At 45.9% G+C, this 17,753-nt stretch overlaps 1 protein-coding gene across 2 annotated transcripts in view; it reads left to right on the top strand.

Annotated features, from left to right (window-relative positions):
• The window catches only part of fam53b (family with sequence similarity 53 member B), a 31,814-nt gene extending 15,039 nt beyond the window's left edge, over positions 1–16,775 (top strand). For both annotated transcript variants that reach the window (XM_080455183.1, XM_080455184.1), the window contains exons 2-5: positions 1,239–1,486; positions 3,887–3,941; positions 8,852–9,699; positions 15,534–16,775. In XM_080455183.1, coding sequence (XP_080311309.1) covers positions 1,397–1,486; positions 3,887–3,941; positions 8,852–9,699; positions 15,534–15,953 — 1,413 coding nt within the window. In that variant the 5' untranslated portion in view covers positions 1,239–1,396 and the 3' untranslated portion in view covers positions 15,954–16,775. The remainder of the gene's footprint in view (positions 1–1,238; positions 1,487–3,886; positions 3,942–8,851; positions 9,700–15,533) is intronic.
• The last annotated feature ends 978 nt before the right edge of the window (positions 16,776–17,753 follow it).

Raw genomic sequence — 17,753 nt, 5'->3', positions numbered from 1 at the left:
GCGTCATGATGAAAATAAGAACATTATAATGGTGTGCAAATCAAAAATTTGCCATGGACAAACAAGACCAAGTCTTTGCCATGGACACATTTGTCCGTGTACGGACATATTGATGACCCCTGGGCAAGAGGCAAAAACAAAGGTTTTGAGTTCTACATTCAGCGACAACAGCGAGGGTGAAAACACACAGTGAAGTGAGATCTTTGCAGTTTATTTATCCCAGTTCATTTATCCACGCCTTTTGATGCTTGTGCTGATGATGACAGACTGCGGTCACACACTGTCAGACTGACTTGACTGTTTATTTTTATTTATTTTTCACACTCTTGCGGGGAAGCATTTCGCTCGCCCACTTGAGAATTAAAGGATCTTCTTGTCAAACCACACAGACCTCCCTTGACTTTTCCACTTTCCTCACGACACACACTTTGGTAGCTGCTCAAGAGTTTTGCTGCAGAATGCTTGGTGGTAATAGGGAAGAGTAGACCTCAAAATGCTCAGACACTGAGGGATCTGTGTGTGTGTGTGTGTGTGTGTGCTAGCTGAGAGCCCCAAGGACATAAGAGAGCCTTGGTTCTGGGCCTGGCCCTGCCTTGGTGCTATGTGTTTGTGTAGCCAGACCACCCCCAGGAACCATTTCCCCCGCACAATGAAAGTAGACCCACGCTTTCCTTACATTAACCCATTAAAACCGGGAACGCATCTGTGTCATTTTAGATTTGAGGCGCTATAACCATTATTTTATACTTTGGCTATTCAAAACTAGCAAATCTACAAGCTCGAGTGCCGCGCTACGAGCTTGTAGATCTGCTATTTTTGAAAAATCTTGAACATTTGTGTAAATCTTTCAATACATATATTTTTATTTTAACTCAAATCTTTGCTTCTGGGGGGGTCCCTGGAACAACATATTTTGATGGAGTCGGCGGCCAAATACATACGATTTTGGGGGTCCTTGATGTGAAAAAGCTTGAGAACCACTGATACAGCAACCAAGTTTTTTTCAGAAAACTGATTTGCACAAATTGTCGCGATTTTTCAAAAATAGCAGATCTACAAGCTCATATCGCGGCACTCGGTGCCGCGCTATGAGCTTGTATATCTGCTATTTTTTTTAATAGCCAAAGAAATCTTAAAATGACACAGATGATGCCTTCCCGGTCTTAATGGTTTAATTAGAAAACGTACCTAAAGTATAATCTCTCTTGTCTTTTTTTACTTGTCTGGTCTGTGTGCAGGATTGGACTGTGGAGTGAAGCAACATTCCTGGAAGAGCCGAAGAAGAAGGCGCGCAGCGCGTGTGTGTGTGTGAGAGTTGCAGAGAGAGAGAGAGAGTAATGCCCGTCGAGATGGCCTCCAAACTCGTTCGCCCACACTGGAATGGCTTGTGGCAAAGATGTGCGTTGCCATGGTGATCATTTACAAGAAAACACTGGAAAAGAAGGGTGTCGACGATGTAACGTCCAAACGGCTGGATTTGGGCCCGGTGAGAGAGAGGTTTTTCTCTTCTTCTTCATGTATGAGATTCTAGTGTTTGAGTTTGTGTGTTCAATGTCCCTGATTGCATTGTTTACGCATCCTTCTGCCAGCAGGCCTCAATTCCAGTGGTGGAAAAAGTACTCAGATGTTTTACTTAAGTAAAAGTATCAATACTGCAATGTAGAAGTAGCCTACTCTGTTACAAGTAAAAGTCCGGAATTCAAAATTTCCTTGAGTAAAAGTACAAAGATATTGGCATCAAAATGTACTTAAAGTACCAAAAGTAAAAGTACTAAAAAGTTTGAAAATAGCAGATCTACAAGCTCAGCTTGTAGATCGGCTGTGAGCTTGTAGATCGGCTATTTTCAAATAGCCTATGTATGAAATAGGGCTAAAGTGATTCATTTATGTTTTATAATGTAATAATTTATATCTGAAAAGTAACTAGTAACAAAAGTTTTCAAATAATTGTAGTGGAGTAAAAGTACAATATTTGCCTCTGAGATGTAGTGGTGTAGAAGTAAAAGTATTGGAAATTGGAAATACTCAAGTAAAGTACAAATAGATTACTTAAGTACAGCACTTAAGGAAATGTACTTAGTTACTTTCCACCACTGTGAAAATTTCTAGTGTTTGAGTTTTTGTGTTCAATGTCCTGATTGCATGTTTACGCATCCTCCTGCCAGCAGGCCTCAACTATGTTGTCAAAGGGTTTGGTTGGGATACAACCTGCTGCTGTTTTGCATTAAGAAAAATACACATTCATCATTCCAACGGCGGTTTTACGACCGTATAATGCATGTTCCCGTTTTGTCAAAGCCCAGAATTTGACTACAATTACAGAAACCAATGCCTTTGATGGTGTAAGCCTTCCACTAATCGACTTAATTTTTCTCCCCAAGAAGTCTAAATTTGCTGGGAAACCCATAAGCAATGGCTTATAAAAAAATCCCAGGAAGTCCTGTTAACCCATTTAGACTGGGATAGAATCTGTCCCATTTTTTTTAATTTCTTTGGCTATTCAAAAAGAGCAGATATACAAGCTCATAGCGCGGCACCGAGTGCCGCACTATGAACTTGTAGATCTGCTATTGGTAGTGGACCCCCATCTCAAAATACGTTGTTCCAGGGACCCCCAGAAGCACAGATCGGAGCTAATTTTTTTTGTCTTAAAACATATATTCAAAGATTTCCACAAATTTTCAAAAAAAATGCAGATCTACAAGCTTGTATGTAGATCGAGCTTGTATATCTGCTATTTTTGAATAGCCGAAGACATTTTAACATGACACACAGATGCGTTGCCGGTCTGAATGGGTTAAGACGAATAACATTATTTGGACATTACGTAAATACTCGACAATGAGGATGTTTATTAGTGATGATTGCATTGTGCTAGCTCCCACTTGTCATCGCCATGGTTTTTGTCATCTGGTTTGAATCCTCTCTCTATGCTTTTCCACACACACACACACACTATGCTCAAGAAAACAAACGGAGCATTTCAGAGTTTCACCAGGACGGGCAACTATGACTCACTTTACTTTACAATCAGGATTGCAGCACACAGTTAGAAACCTTCCCTCCTCTGCTGCTAGCGTTTTGTGCAAGAATTTTTCCCCAAAGTAATGTGGTGGACTGAGTTTGCCCTCACAAGCCACGTGAAATGAAGTCACCATGCTTTGGGCCTGAGAGAGAGTCAGAGGTTGTTCTGCTGTAAGCTCTCTCTCTCTCTCTCTCAGTCCTTGGCACACATCAGCTCACTAGGGCACATTTATGTACAGTCTTTGACAGTGGTGGAAAAAGTACTCACAATTCTTACTTTTTAAGTAAAAGTATCAAAACTGCAATGCAGAAATACTCTGTTACAAGTAAAAGTCAGGAATTCTAATTAGTAAAAGTACAAAAGTATTGGCATCAACATACTTAAAGAACCAAAAGTAAAAGTACTAAAATGTTTGAAAATAGCAGATGTACAAGTTCACAACATGTCGCGGTGCGAGCTTGTAGCTCGGCTATTTTCAAATAGCTAAGGTATAGAATAGGGCTAAAGTGGTTAATGTATGTTTTATAATGTAATCATTTATACCTGCAAAGTAACTAAAGTTTTCAATTTGAATTGTAGTGGGGTAAAAGTAGCCTACAATATTTGCCTCTGAGATGTAAAATTGTACTTTGAGTAAATATACTTACTTTACACCACTGACATTTATGTACAGAATTGACTCAGTTTGTTTGTGGTTTACAGACTCACGTTTTTGTATGACTATGTTCTTGTTCACACAGCATTGCTGGTTGACACCAGAACTTCCGTTCCTGTATATACATTGTGTTGCAAACCCACCATATGTATTGTGGAGTGCTAGTGTTGTGTTGACAATGCAACTCTTTTCTGCTCTTTCCACAGTTCCAGGCACAGACCATGAGCCAGGGGACTACCCTCTTCTCCTGCGGACTCATGGGTAAGAAGAGAGTCTATGACCCCTGCTGATTCAATTATCAACCCTAATTTCTTCCCCAGCTTAAACCCCCAACCGACAAGTTACAGATCCGTCAGCATAAAGCTTAATTTATAGACAAGTCCATCTTGTGACATAGTTGTTGCTTGCCAAAAAGAACAGATCTACAAGCTGCAATGCAACGCCGACATGCTACCGAGTATTCATTGGGTTAATCCATCATTGTAATGAGCACAGGCATTGGTACCTTTTCCTGATACTAATATACAGTATTAAATGATGGTAATATAGCCTACTTCTCCATCTCCATTTCAGCATTGGTCTTCGGGAATGTAAATTGCCTTTTTTCCATTGCAATTTTTTCTATTGCTTGAATATCCATCAACAGTATTCATATTGTATTTGTGATAATCTGTCAACGGTTGGCGGAGGCCTAAAGAAGTCAGGCGTATAGCGACAGCCCTGCCTCAGTCAGTAGCGGAAGAAATACACAGATATTGTACTTAAGTAAAAATACAAGTAGCAATACCAAAATATAAAAATACCGTTACAAATAAAAAGCCTGTATTCAAACTTTGACTTGAGTAAAAGTATTGGCATCAAAATATACTTACAATACCACAGTAATAGTACTCAAAACATTGTCAAAATAAAAAAATAGCAGGTCAACAAGCTTGTAAGTATAGAATAGGGAATAAGTGGTTAATATGTTTTATAATAATAATTGAAATACGAAAAGTAACTAGTAACTAAAGTTTTCAAATAATTGTAGTGGAGTAAAAAGTACAACATTTGCCTCTGAGATGTAGTGGAGTAGAAGTATAAAGTATAACATTTGTTTGAAATACTCAAATACCTCAATACCTCACACTATAAGTACAGTACCTACGTAAATGTACTCAGTTACTTTCCACCACTGGTGGCAGTGCCACCTATTCAGACCCATCCCTGCCTCTCCCTGCTGTGTCTGGTCCTGGGCCAGGCGCTATTATGCCAAACATGTCTAACAGGTGCTCGCGTCGAGATTAATGTGCATTATCGTATTAATTAACGGCTTAGCATTAGTCACAGTGCTCCAGCGGGAAGCATGGCGTGTCGTCACCTTGTTACCGATGCCCTTTTAACTAATGTCAACCCACAGTCCCTATTCTGGGCATGTAGCTGTTGCTTGGCTATTTGTCGCACGAAGTGGTGGAAAGTAACTAAGTACATTTACTCAAGTACTGTAATTAAGTACAAATCAGAGGATTTTTTTTTTTTCAATACTTTCACTTCTACTCCACTACATCTCAGAGGCAAATATTGTACTTTTACTCCACTACAATTACTTGAAAACTTTAGTCACTAGTTACTTTGTAGATTTTTATTATTACAAAACATGCATTAACCACTTTATCCCTACATACTTCGGCTATTTGAAATGTCATTTTCAAAAGATTTGTATACATTTTAACACATTTTTATACATTCTGCATAATGAGTACTTTTACTTTTGATACTTTAAGTACCATTTTGATGCCAATACTTTTGTACTTTTACTTTTTTTTTAAACTTTTATTTTTAAGTCAATTTTGAATGCCGGACTTTTACTTGTAACAGTTGTATTTCTGCATTGCAGTACTTAAGTAAAACATTTCAGTACTTTCTCCACCACTGTGTACGACAAAGTACAGTGGGTTAGTGAATTTAATTATTACTCCGCACCCTCCATTCTGCTTGTTGTCGTTTTAACAGTCACCAATCTTAGAGCTTGACATTCATTGTGGCCCGTTGGAGATAAATGGCGTTTTGTGTTGGCTTGGACCTTGGCACTGATAGACTGGCAAGGTCCTCTCTCCAAGCACACCACCATCGTTAACACAGTAGGTGTTGATCAGACGCTCTTTGTCCTCCGCCATGCCCCATGTCAATGGCATTTGGAGGGATTTTATCACCAGTGAGAGAAGAATAGACCTTTCGCATACCAGGAGTGGGCCGTGGCCCTTGGGGAGGATCTGACAAAATTGGCTGATACAGTAGCTCAGTGGTTCTCAACCAGTGGTCCGGGGACCACCAGTGGTCCTTGGGGGGGGGGGGGGGGTACCAGGTGGTCCCCAGCTAAATGATGGAGAGTTGGTAACCAAATGGACCCTTATAGATCTTTAACTCTTGAGAGTGTAAAACGACAACAAAATATTTTAATCCGTGGCTCAAATGCCAAATAAATAATGGACCTTGGTATGAAAAGGGTTGAAAACCACTGCAGTAGCTGAATCCAGGGTGGTTCTGTAGAGGGAAGTTGACTGGTTTGCTAACAGGCCAAAAGATTCAAGAGTGTTTTATTTGTCACTCATACAGGCACAACGAGTGAAATGTTTGTGTGGCAGATTGTCAGGGACCGAGTTGGTTGGCAAGAGAGACACAGGGAGACTTGAGTATTTCTTCAAAATAATGTCTCTTTTTAACAAAACAGTAATTCTGGGCCCAAACCAAATTATAGGTCAACACAAAAGACTTAAACAAACACCAACTCAACAGCACAGCCGACATAACCAAAATGTCATATGAGGGGAACATATATAGTGGGTGATCACTCCACTCTTAACACAAAGGGGGATAACTACAAATAACTACAACATAACCCAATACAACACCAACCAATAATAACTAATGAAAATGCAATACAGCTGAACTATGAAAAAACACATTTCTTCATTTTAAAACTAGTAAATCCCTGCCCCTCCCCATGGTGCAGGAGGAACATGGCGCAGTCCAATTTCACCATCAGCTCTTTTATAACTATAAGCAGATCCGAAGCAGCTGGTCCCCCTTTACTTGGCTAGCCAATCACCTCCAGCGGCACCCCACAGAACGACTTAACGAGTAGCTGCTGGTGTGGCATCACACAGATAATAATGATAATACTGTATGTACAAAGAGAATAAAGATAAAAGATAAGATAAAATAAAATAAAATCCATGGTGCTGGTGGAGTGTTCAGTTGCTGGCAAATAGATACCCAGTTACCTGGGTAAGTCTCCGATAAAGGCCTTGTATAAACAGCTGTACGTGCCTACTGGCACCACGCACACAAATAAACCTCGATCAGAATGTTTATGATGGACTGTTGACATTTGGCCATATAGAGGCTATGCGTGTGACATCATCGTACCCGAAAGTTATGCGGGAACACCTACTGTGTGGCAAAAAAAACAACTTTTCGGCCTTGACAGTCCATACGTCCAAACAGAAAGGTCCTATCTGATTGTATTAAACAACGTAAAACTCACCAACATGGCAGCTGTACGGAAAGCTTGAATTATCCTCTTTCTATCTGCAAAGTTTGTCTTTCATAAAAATCCACCATAGAGACATGTTATGAGCAACTTTCTGTCAAGACATTCCGTGCAGGCGATTATTTTTGTGTCCAGAGTTTGGAAGCGCTCGTTTTCAATAACGCAACGTCCTGCTGCCTAAGCATTATGTGACATTTAGAAACGGGTGGTACGCAGGACCGTTGAGTGATTTCCAACGAGCGCTCCCAAACTCCAACACGCCACTGCTCTATGTTTTCTCCAGTGCCATCTATTAGAGAGTTACGCCAACTCCGTTCACTTCTTCGGGCCAGGTCTTCTACATACACATACATTGGCGAATAGTGACAAATCCCTAAACCGGAAGTTCATGGAATGCATTGAAGTCGACGGCTCCTTGTCACTATTTCCAGCTACTCTCTAATAGAAGGCTCTGGTTTTCTCCTCAGTCTAGATGAGGGGGGTGTGTCCTGGTGGAAAAGTGACGCATATGCATACTCTCTATTGGATGCCCTCTCCTCTCCAGGTGCAGAGTGCATAATGCAACTGCATGCTGTGTCAATGAAAAGCACACGCATTCTGGGACTGGTGTTCTTCTGACTAAATAACCACAGCAGTCTGTCTTCGTGTGATGGCCGAACCCATCCAGCTGCTGGAGCTAGAAGTGCAGTGGGCCCTTCCAGGTTCCTGTAGCACACTGCCAGGAACCAGGAGAGGCTTCCTGTGTCTCAGTCAGTTCTGAGGGCAATTGTTGGTCAAGACGTTCAACCCTGAAATGTTTCCTTATGCTAGCTGTGGAAGATGTGCAATTAAGTCTGAGTCACTCATTACACACAGCTCTTGTAATCAGTGTCTTCAATTTGTCTTGTTACCATATAATCTGGACGAAAATTTCGGTTGGCCAGTCCAACACTTTAGTCCAAAACACTCAAAGCTGGAATTTGCTGTGTGCACCATCATGCTCCCTTAAGGATGAACTCTACTGCTTTTTGGTGAGCCCCTTCCATCGCCCTTAGGACAACATTTCCACTTTTCACAAACTCTTAAATTCTTAAAGCATATCTGTTGATCTCCCCCCCCCCCTAAAATGCTTCCGCCTTCGGTTATCTGTCCAATAACTGAAACTTGACTATGCAGCTTTCACTTAATAATTGAGTAAATTAGTACTGGTGTCAGGGCCGGATCTAGGCGTAGGCAAGGGGGGAAATGCCCCCCCAAATGCCCTGACTGCCCCCAAAAAAAAATAAAAAATTAAATATCATTTTTTGGGGGGCTTGTGAAAGTTACATTTATGGTGTGTGTGATATGAAATGTGAGCTTACCATAATCAAAGTAATCATATTCCATCATGCATCATTGCACAATTCAAATAAGTCTCCGCCCTGATTTGCCATGGACAGTGTTGCCAGATATTGCGAGAGAAAGAAGCCTAGGAAAACAAGCCCAAAAGAAGCAAAGTAGGCGAAAAGAACTGAACTTTTTTTTTTTTGTCCACGCCCCATCAGTATTTCCTATTGCCCCCCTAATAAAAAATGTCTGTATCCGGCCCTGACTGGTGTTGAGTACTTTGTCCAGCACCGTTCAATTCCATTAAATTACCTGCGTGACTTTGTGCTTACAGAGACGAGTCGGTGGCCCGAGGTGCGTCGAGGCTGCGGCGCCATGCAGCAGAGGCCAGTGATGGGGGCCAGCCTGGAGAGTCTGTGGGACGTCCTGCCCGAGGCGGCCCACCACCAGAGCCCCGCCACGCCCTGGGGGGGCCGGGGGTCGGAGACGACGGGGGGCACGGCGCCGGCGGGAGCCATCACCAGCCTGCTGCAGGACCTCAGCCTGGCCGAGGCGGCGGCCGCGGCCGCGGCCGCTTCGCCCTCCGCCGCCCCGCCCAGCAAGCGCCAATGCCGCTCCCTGTCGTGCTCGGACGAGCTGGTGCACGGCTGCCGCTCCACCTGGCGCCCGCAGGGCTCGCGCGTGTGGACGGCGGTGGAGAAGAGGCGGTGCCACAGCGGGGGCAGCGTGCAGCGCGGCGGCGGCCCCCCGCCCGTAGGGTTCCCCGCCATGCAGCGGAGCTCCAGCTTCAGCCTGCCCGCCCGCTCCAACGCCCTGGAGCTGCCTTGCTTCGGCCAGCGTCTCCCCGTCTTTCCCGCCTCTTCCGCCTTCACCAGCCTGACCGCCTCCTCCATGGTGTCCCTCATTCCCTCTCACGAGCCCCGCCCCGCCGCGCTGCGGACCCTCTACCTCTCGCACGAACAGATCTGCCTCCTCGCCGAGCCCGGCTGCGGGCCGTCGTCGCCGGCCAGCTCTCCCGACTCCACCCCGGAGCTCGAGCGCCGCGGCGGCGAGCAGGGAGGTCTCGCCCGGAGCCGCTCGCAGCCCTGCGTGCTCAACGACAAGAAGATCGGGATGAAGCGCAGGAGACCGGCCGACACGTACAAGCAGAGGCCCTCCCTTGACCTGGCAAAGATGACCCAGGTTGGTGTTTAAAAACAGTGTAACTATGTTTGTTGCATTTTATACATTAACCCATTAAGACCTGAGAAGATTCTAGAAAGATTCTAGAAGATTCTAGAAAATCCTAACAATTTTTTGAAAGAAAAACCCACATTTTTTTCCTTGATTTTTCAAAAATAGCAGATCTACAAGCTCGTAGCGCGGCACTCGGTGCCGCGCTATGAGCTTGTATATCTGCTATTTTTGAATAGCCAAAGAAATCTAAAGTGACACAGATGCGTTCCAGGTATCAATGGGTTAAAAGGCTTTTCGTGGATCCAAAAGCAACGTGGCAGCATGATGAGCAGGAAGGGATTCGATGTTTCCTGAAGGACGACTTGAAAGATCACGTCACATAGCATGGATAGCATAGCCTAGCTTAAAGGGATAGTTCACCCAAAAAATATATTTCTTTTAAATCGATTAGTCACCCCCATGGAGACTTGAATTCATGGATTTTTTTTTGTTTTTGTCATTTTCCTAAGCCAATGATTTCATGACCAGCGGACCGGTAGGCAGCGGTTCCGGTAGGAGACACAAATGAGACTCTTTGTGTCTCCTACGGGAACCGCGGCCGGTCATCAAATTATTGGCTTAGGAATGCGACAAAAACAAAAAAATATCCATGAATTGAAGTCTCCATGGTGTGACTAATCGATAGAAACATTTATTTTTGGGGGTGAACTATCCCTTTAACAACCAGGTCACCCTGCCAAGAACGACTTGTCGTGACCATAAAAAAGAGGATCATGAGGCGAAATATGAATCACATTTATTCCACCATGCCACTGCATGGTTATTATTTATTACATAGCCTACACTGATGTGGATAATTTGCTCACTCGGTTCCTTTAAAAGTTTAAACAGTCTGTGTTTACTGTCTGTGAATCCCCTTTAGTATCATGTGATATCGGTTCTGTAATCATCTGTTTGAGCCACCACTACTATATTTAATCCTGTACCTCGTAGCAATAGCATGTTATATAATTCACCACACTGGCCTGTCTTCTGGCCCACATTTCATGTGTCATTTTCTGTGACATGTGATAATCTACTGAGTCGTATAGTTCCATGCCTCGTGGTCGTGAACCATCGTGTAGCCGCGCCCCCCCCCCCCCCCTCTCGGCCTCGGGTCACTGGACGGCGGCTCGCATGCTGGACACGCCGGCGGTAACCTCAATCAGTCTCGCTCGCCCAGAGCTGGTTTACTCTCCGCAGTTGTGGCAATTTGTCCCTTCCATGTTGGATAAACAAACGCGCCAAAGGTCACACATACTGTGTCACGTCCCCCACGCACCCCCCCCCCCCCCTCCCCTTGCCCTCCCTCCCGCACCTCAAAGTGTTTCTGCAGGCGCTATCATTAAATGAATGTGATCTGTCATGCAGGCCATTTCTGGGTCACATTCCTTTTATGCGGGTGTGTGTTTACACTTGCCGAATAGGAGAGAGAAAAGAGAAGGGAGGGTAAAGCATGCCCTTCAATGATTTGTGTTGCCGGAGCAACTAATGGTTTATTGAGATCACAGTGTCAGCAGAGAGCTCGGGTTAACGCGACGGATGAGTTCCGTTCACAAAGGGGACGGTGCTGTGGGATTGGCTCGGTACATCACTTGATCTCCTTGGTACTTTTTTTTTACGAGGCCAGGAACTGCAGTTGGAGTCCGGTCCACTTTTTTGAAGTCGACCCCATCTTTCAACCCGGCAAACCTCAAACCTGTTATGGCTGCACATCCTGGCAGGCTTGTGTCTGTTCTGCCTCATAAGCAAGCGCACGACACACACACACACACACACGCACACACACACACACACACAGAGTAATGTTTCACACGTTCACTGACTGGGTCGTAAACACACGGCTGGACTTGGCCCTGCTGTGAAAGTCGCCCAGAGTTCAGCGACGTCTTAACAGTATTGGCGTGACACATCGAGCAACACACACGCACGCACGCACGCACGCACGCACGCACACACACACACACACACACACACACACACACACACACACACACACACACACACACACACACACACACACACACACACACACACACACACACACACACACACACACACACACACACACACGCACCCCAAATAGGGAGGAGGTCAGTATGAAGACACAGGCCTTTTCGATGTGGCAACATCAATATTTTCACAGAGGAAACTTCGGGGTCTTTGAGTTTGTTAGCTCTGGTTCCATCCTGCCTGCTGTTCCATCATCACAGTGTTTCAGCTCTCTGTGCATGCTCCCCCGTGGCGTCCCTGCGACGCTGGCTCTCTCAACCCAGGACCTGCCTTTGAAACCATGAGATGGATTTTGTATTTAGTACATTTGAATTTGCATTTATTAGACCTCAGCCGACCCCCCTCCGCAAGACCCCCATTCAATTCCCTTCATGTGAATCTGGTTTTGAGGCAAGCTGTGGGGGGAAAATGACTTGCCAAGGTCCCGGGCCCAAATCGTGGCCAAACCAAGGGGGGATTTCTGGCTGGTCGGTTGAACGACTGTACCATTGCTTGGCTTTTTAGCGCGCACAGGAAGTTTAAAAGTACAGAACTGTAAAGCATTCACCCGTGAAGCCGTGGCACAGTTCAGAGGGAGCCGAAAAGACACAAAGTGGACCCAGATCAGTGGACTATACTCAAACATTGGACCACCATTTCCAGCGTTGTCCAGCAGCTGTTCGTCACCTTAAGCCGAAAATAGACGATCTACAAGCTCACAATGTGTCGCCAACGCGACACATTGTGTTGGCTTGTAGATCGTCTATTTCCGTATACTACGTACTGTATATAAATCAGGCATTAGCACAAGTGCTGCATCTCCCTTCTCACTTTCCCCAAAGTCACCCCACTATTCAAAGATTGATCACACTGCTGAGTCTTGTCTCTAAAGTGTCCTCTTGTCCACACCAATGACACCGTGAAGTGCCGATACGCTGCCCGCGGTGGTGTAGTTTACCCAGGGAGAAACTGCTACCCTACGCTGTGGCCCGCTGTGGCTCTCTGAATGTCAGGAAGTGGAGCAGCTGTGGTGGGGGGGATTATGGATCGCAGCGCGCAGGGGGGGGGGGATGTGTGTAGGGGTAAAGAGATATTGATTTCTGTAAATTCAGCTCGCTGGGTGGATTGCCGCCACAACTGGGCCTCATGAGCTATTGATAAGGTTTTATTGACGGAGCGTCAAGGTCGTTATGGTTGAGGTGCCTTTCAGCTCAGGCTCTCCGTTTTCACCCGTTCTAAGGGGAAGGGGATCATAGGGTGCCATGAACTGTACACCCGCAGCAACTCGTGTGACTTCCCTTTAATAATGTGCCGTCGTAGCCGTTCATAGATTATAGATCATCTTGGCTGTTCCTGTCTGCCATGCCGATTACATCTAAAAGCTGGCAATTTTTACAGTGCGGCTTTGAAATATAGCCGTCTATAAGTGTGTGTGTGTGTGTTTTTCCCGGAGCTAATCTCGCAAAACCGCTGCACCATCTGTGCCAAATTTGGTGTGCACACTGCCAGTAAGGCCACAGACGTTGAAACCGTGCCCACATTTGGAGTCACCACAGCCTTGTATTAGAGAGTTATACGCCAACCCAGGGGCAGAAAACTGCGCCGGTCACGTGGTTCATGTAAACTCGAAATAGTGACAAACGCTCATAGACTCCAGTGCATTCCGTAAACCTCCGGTTCAGGGCTTTGTCACTATTCGCCAATAGAAGGCTATGTAGAAGACCTGGCCCGATGAAGTCAACGGAGGTGACGCAACTTTGGGAGTCACACACTTCATAGATACGTCACAGACGACTGGCGTCATAGATGAATGAAGTCACAGCTAGGCTGGCCCCCGAGATCCACAGGAAGCCACACCGTCCCCATGGGGATCCCGCGAGATCCACCTGATTCGATTTATTGATTTATTCAGTTATTTGTGTTCCATCTGAACACTTTGTGGTGACATTTTGTTTCTGTTAAAGCCAGACCCATTCATGGACTTTATCAAAGTTTGGCTCCCAGGGTGTGTGATGTGATTCTGTCGAGGAGTCATTGGAGTGGGTCAGCCAGCCAGTGGCGTGGCTGTGCGCTGCTTGCACAGCGCCGATGAATGTGCCCGCTTTTCGTTGTGCCAACGACAACAGCTGGGCTCCTTTGATCTGCAGCCCCGATGCAGAGGCCCTTTCTGACTGCTGGGGGGCCGGGGGGGTCTGGAACACGGATCACTTGTTTCCACTGTCCCCATCCCCTCTCTCCCCTATCCTTGCTTATATAGTTTAGCGAGCTCTCTGTGTGTGTGTGTGTGTGTGTGTGTGTGTGTGTGTGTGTGTGTCTGTGTGTGTGTGTGTGTGTGTGTGTGTGTCGGGGGGGCTTGATCTGTAGATGAGTGATAACGCACATGTTGAACGGGTCAGTGTTCCCTCGGCCCGATGTTCCCTCAACCCCAAACCCAACCCTGAGCTGAGAGAACAGGGAACTTAGGGAAAACAGGGCTGAGGAACACAGTACTTGAACCCCCTTGAACATATGCCTCTCAAGATGATTGACTGGGAGCCCCCCCCCCACTCCTGTTCAGTGTGGGTCGCAGACCCTCGTGAACTCACCCATCACTCCCGTTACTAAGGTGTTGCACAAGATCCGTCATCGTGGAGGTTTTTATAGAGGCCCTTCTATTCTCCACAAAGTGCAGCGGTCAGGCATGGGTGACAGACAGCTGCTGCATCTATTCCACGCTCTGCTGTCCAGAAAGCACGCGGCCCTCTGGTCTGTAATACAGGCAGAGCCTCAGTCTCAGGGCGAGTCCAGCTGTCGCGGTTTGCCTCGATTCACGCCTTGCAGCCAGCCGCGCCGGCACATGTGGATTTTGCCCGGAGGGGTGCATGCTCTGCTCGGGCTTTCCCAGATGTATGCGTTCATTGTGCAGCAGCCGGTCGGCTGGCCCGGCCGGGCCCGGCAGAGTCGGAAAGGTTTTGACATGAGTGATGTCCGTTCCTCTGGATATCTGCCCGCGGTGCCGCTCGGGTTCCCTCTGAAGCCCCCGATTTTTGTACACTTTGTTCAGATGGCCTCGCTCGTCCCAACCGCCAGTTGTTCCAGCGTGTAATGCAGGGCTAAATTTATACAGTTCTTTCGTTCCTTCATTTTTGTGTGTGTAGACATGGCATGCTCCGCTGGATATTCAGTATACTGCTTTATCATGTACCATTGGTTCTCAAAGTTGGGTCCGGGGACCCCCAGGGGTCCTTGGGGAGTACCAGGGGGTCCCCAGCAAAATTAGTTAATATAGCGTCACAATCATTTTAACCACTTTAACCTTGGCTATTCAAAAATAGCAAATATACAAGCTCATAGTGCGGCAAAAATCTTTAACATTAGTGAACGTTTTTAACACAAATCTTTGCTTCTGGGGGTCCCTGGAACAAAATATTTTGAGATGGGGGTCCATGGCCAAATACATATCATTTTGGGGGTCCTTGACATGAAACAGTTTGAGAACCACTGTACTATATAGTACAGTAGAGCAATTGTATTAAGAAAAAATGTCTATTTGTGGTTAGTCGTGGACTATGTCCCAGTGAGGATGTGATGTCACTGGTAACAATCTAGACTAGAGGAACTATTTTTTTGACCAAATATGTATTTAATGTCCAAAATATTTCATCACCATGGACACCATCAGTGGAAACTGCCAGCAGACACAATAGGGACTGGGAAAGGCCGCTCACAACTCTTTTAGTGTTGGGTCATCAACGGAACGTTTCGCTTGCCTTCCTAGGAAGCATGTGAAAAAGCTTATCTGATCTTGTCTCTTTTTTGTCTCTCCGCAGAAACTGAGGAATTTCCACAGCCTCAGCTGTCCCGGGATCACTGGGGAAGATAGCTGTCAATCAAGCCAGCAGGCCCTGCCCACTCTCAGGAGCGCCGCCCACTGCGAGACGACGGACTTCTCGTCCGTGAGCGAACACGACCAGGGACCGGAGGAGGACGTCCCATCACCCAGCAGCACCAAAGAGGGCGAGGATGAGGTCACCCGGGGCGTGGCCACGGAGGACCTCGCCATCGAGGACCTGGACGACTGGGGCTCCTCCGTGGGCTATTACGGCGACGGCGACACCTCGGCCGCCGTGTTTTCGACCAACGGGAAGGCCAACCGCGAGCAGCCCCTGTGGGCGGGGCTGTGCGGCACCCGGAAAGACATGCATCAGCTGGGAGGCGAGCTGGACATCGAGCAGATTGAGAGAAACTGAAGCTTGCCCTCCTCTCTGAGGAGGTGTGGGACTGTGAAAGTTGATCGCTATAGAGGGCGGTACAGACAGTAGGTAAAAACCACGCTTAAAGAGTCTGGAAGGAAAAAAAGGACAAAGCAAGTGGGATAGCTAATGCGGGATTGCCCCAGCACTTGCCTCGACTTTGTCTGAAGGAGAGACTGATAAGGCGCTTTGTGGCCCGCCCCCTTCCCAGGGGCCCCACTGGGGACTTACTGTAGTTTGGAAGCTACTCATGCCCCCCCCCCCCCCCCCCCTGTGCCGTATGTCGGCTTCGTCTCAGGAGAACAGGGAAGTTGAGTGTTGTTGGGGGAGGGTATGGGACGAGGAGGAACGAACTGTCATACCGTGGGGTCTTAAAGCATTTCTCTGTTAGCCTGACTACCTGACTTTGTACTAGGTTTATGGAGAGAATACACAGCAGGCTTGTATAAATTCTCTGCACTAGGAATATAGTGAATGTTTTTCGCTGACGTTCTTCAAGTAGTACATGGGGGGTAATATGATGACACAAACGGAGACTTTCTTTGAGAGCTATACTGTCCAGTAGAAGCCCCTTTTCCACTCTTAACCGACGGGTTGTTGCGTGTGCAGTACGCAAAGCATATTGACGAGCTAAAAACATTTCACAACAATAACAACCAAGGGCTGTCTGTGAGATCTAAACTCTCCTCATGTTGTTCGAGAGAAACTTTAGCAATGCTAATAGCGTTAATATTCTTTCTTTTTACAATTTATAACTACAAAAAGCTATGTAAGACATGAACATATTTCTATACAAATAAAACACAGTTTTAAAATGTGCCTCGTTTTGTAATCCCCGTTATTTATGCCGGTCTCATCTAGTGTTGGTTTTGAGTGTTAATTTTGATTCAGTTTTTTGAATCAAATTCCATTAGTTTTAGTCATATTTTAGTCATCTGAAATGTTTTACTGTTAGTCTAGATTTAGTTGACTAAATATCATAAGATTATAATCGACTAAATCTACAGTTGATTTAGTGACTAAAATGTATTTTGGCGGTGCCTTGATGGCGTCGTAATAATGGCTGATTTTACACCAGGTCGCATGCTGAAAATAGCAGATCTACAAGCTCACAACGCGTCGCAGCGCGACGCGTTGTGAGCTTGTAGATCTGCTATTTTCAGAGCGCAACACCTGAGCGCAACCAAACAGAAAATTACTTGTCTTTTAGTTCTACTGGATCTCTTCTCCACTAGTCCCTCACTAACATTTTTGTCTAGTTTTTCTCCACTAGTCTCTCCCTAACATTTTAGTCTAGTTTTTATTTGTTGACGAAATTGTCACTATATTTAGTCTTAGTTTTAGTCATCATAGCTTAGTTTTTATTTAGTTTTCGTCAGTAAAAAAACGTTTTTCGTCATAGTTTTAGTCGACGAAATCAACACTGGTCTCGTCTTTAGCAGAATTTGGGAGGGCCGAGTGTACGTACGGCCCTCTGGACGCACAGAGGGCTGGGTCCTCGGGGCCTTCATGGGGCATAATGTTCGTATTGAGTATAAACAGCAAGGTCATTGTTGAACGATGTCCTCAGTACAACAATGCACGCTGACCCAATTAGGCTGCGAGGGAAAAGACAACCACAACAGTAGTAGCAGTGACATTGTGGAGGGCCCCTGATGGACACGCTCTGACGGCCCTGTGTTTGTGTGCTGAAGCAAGGGGACGACAGCAGGCCCGGGTTGGGAAGTCCGGTCCACGCTTTTTTTTTTCTCTCTCCCCTCCCTTTCTCTTTCTTTCTTTCTTTTTTTCCTCTTCTTC

Source organism: Gymnoscopelus braueri, assembly GCF_963280865.1.
Source record: "Gymnoscopelus braueri genome assembly, chromosome: 17".
Taxonomy (NCBI): Eukaryota; Metazoa; Chordata; class Actinopteri; order Myctophiformes; family Myctophidae; genus Gymnoscopelus; species Gymnoscopelus braueri.
The sequence above is the reverse complement of the archived record's forward strand: the minus strand, read 5'-3'. Positions and strand labels throughout refer to the sequence as shown.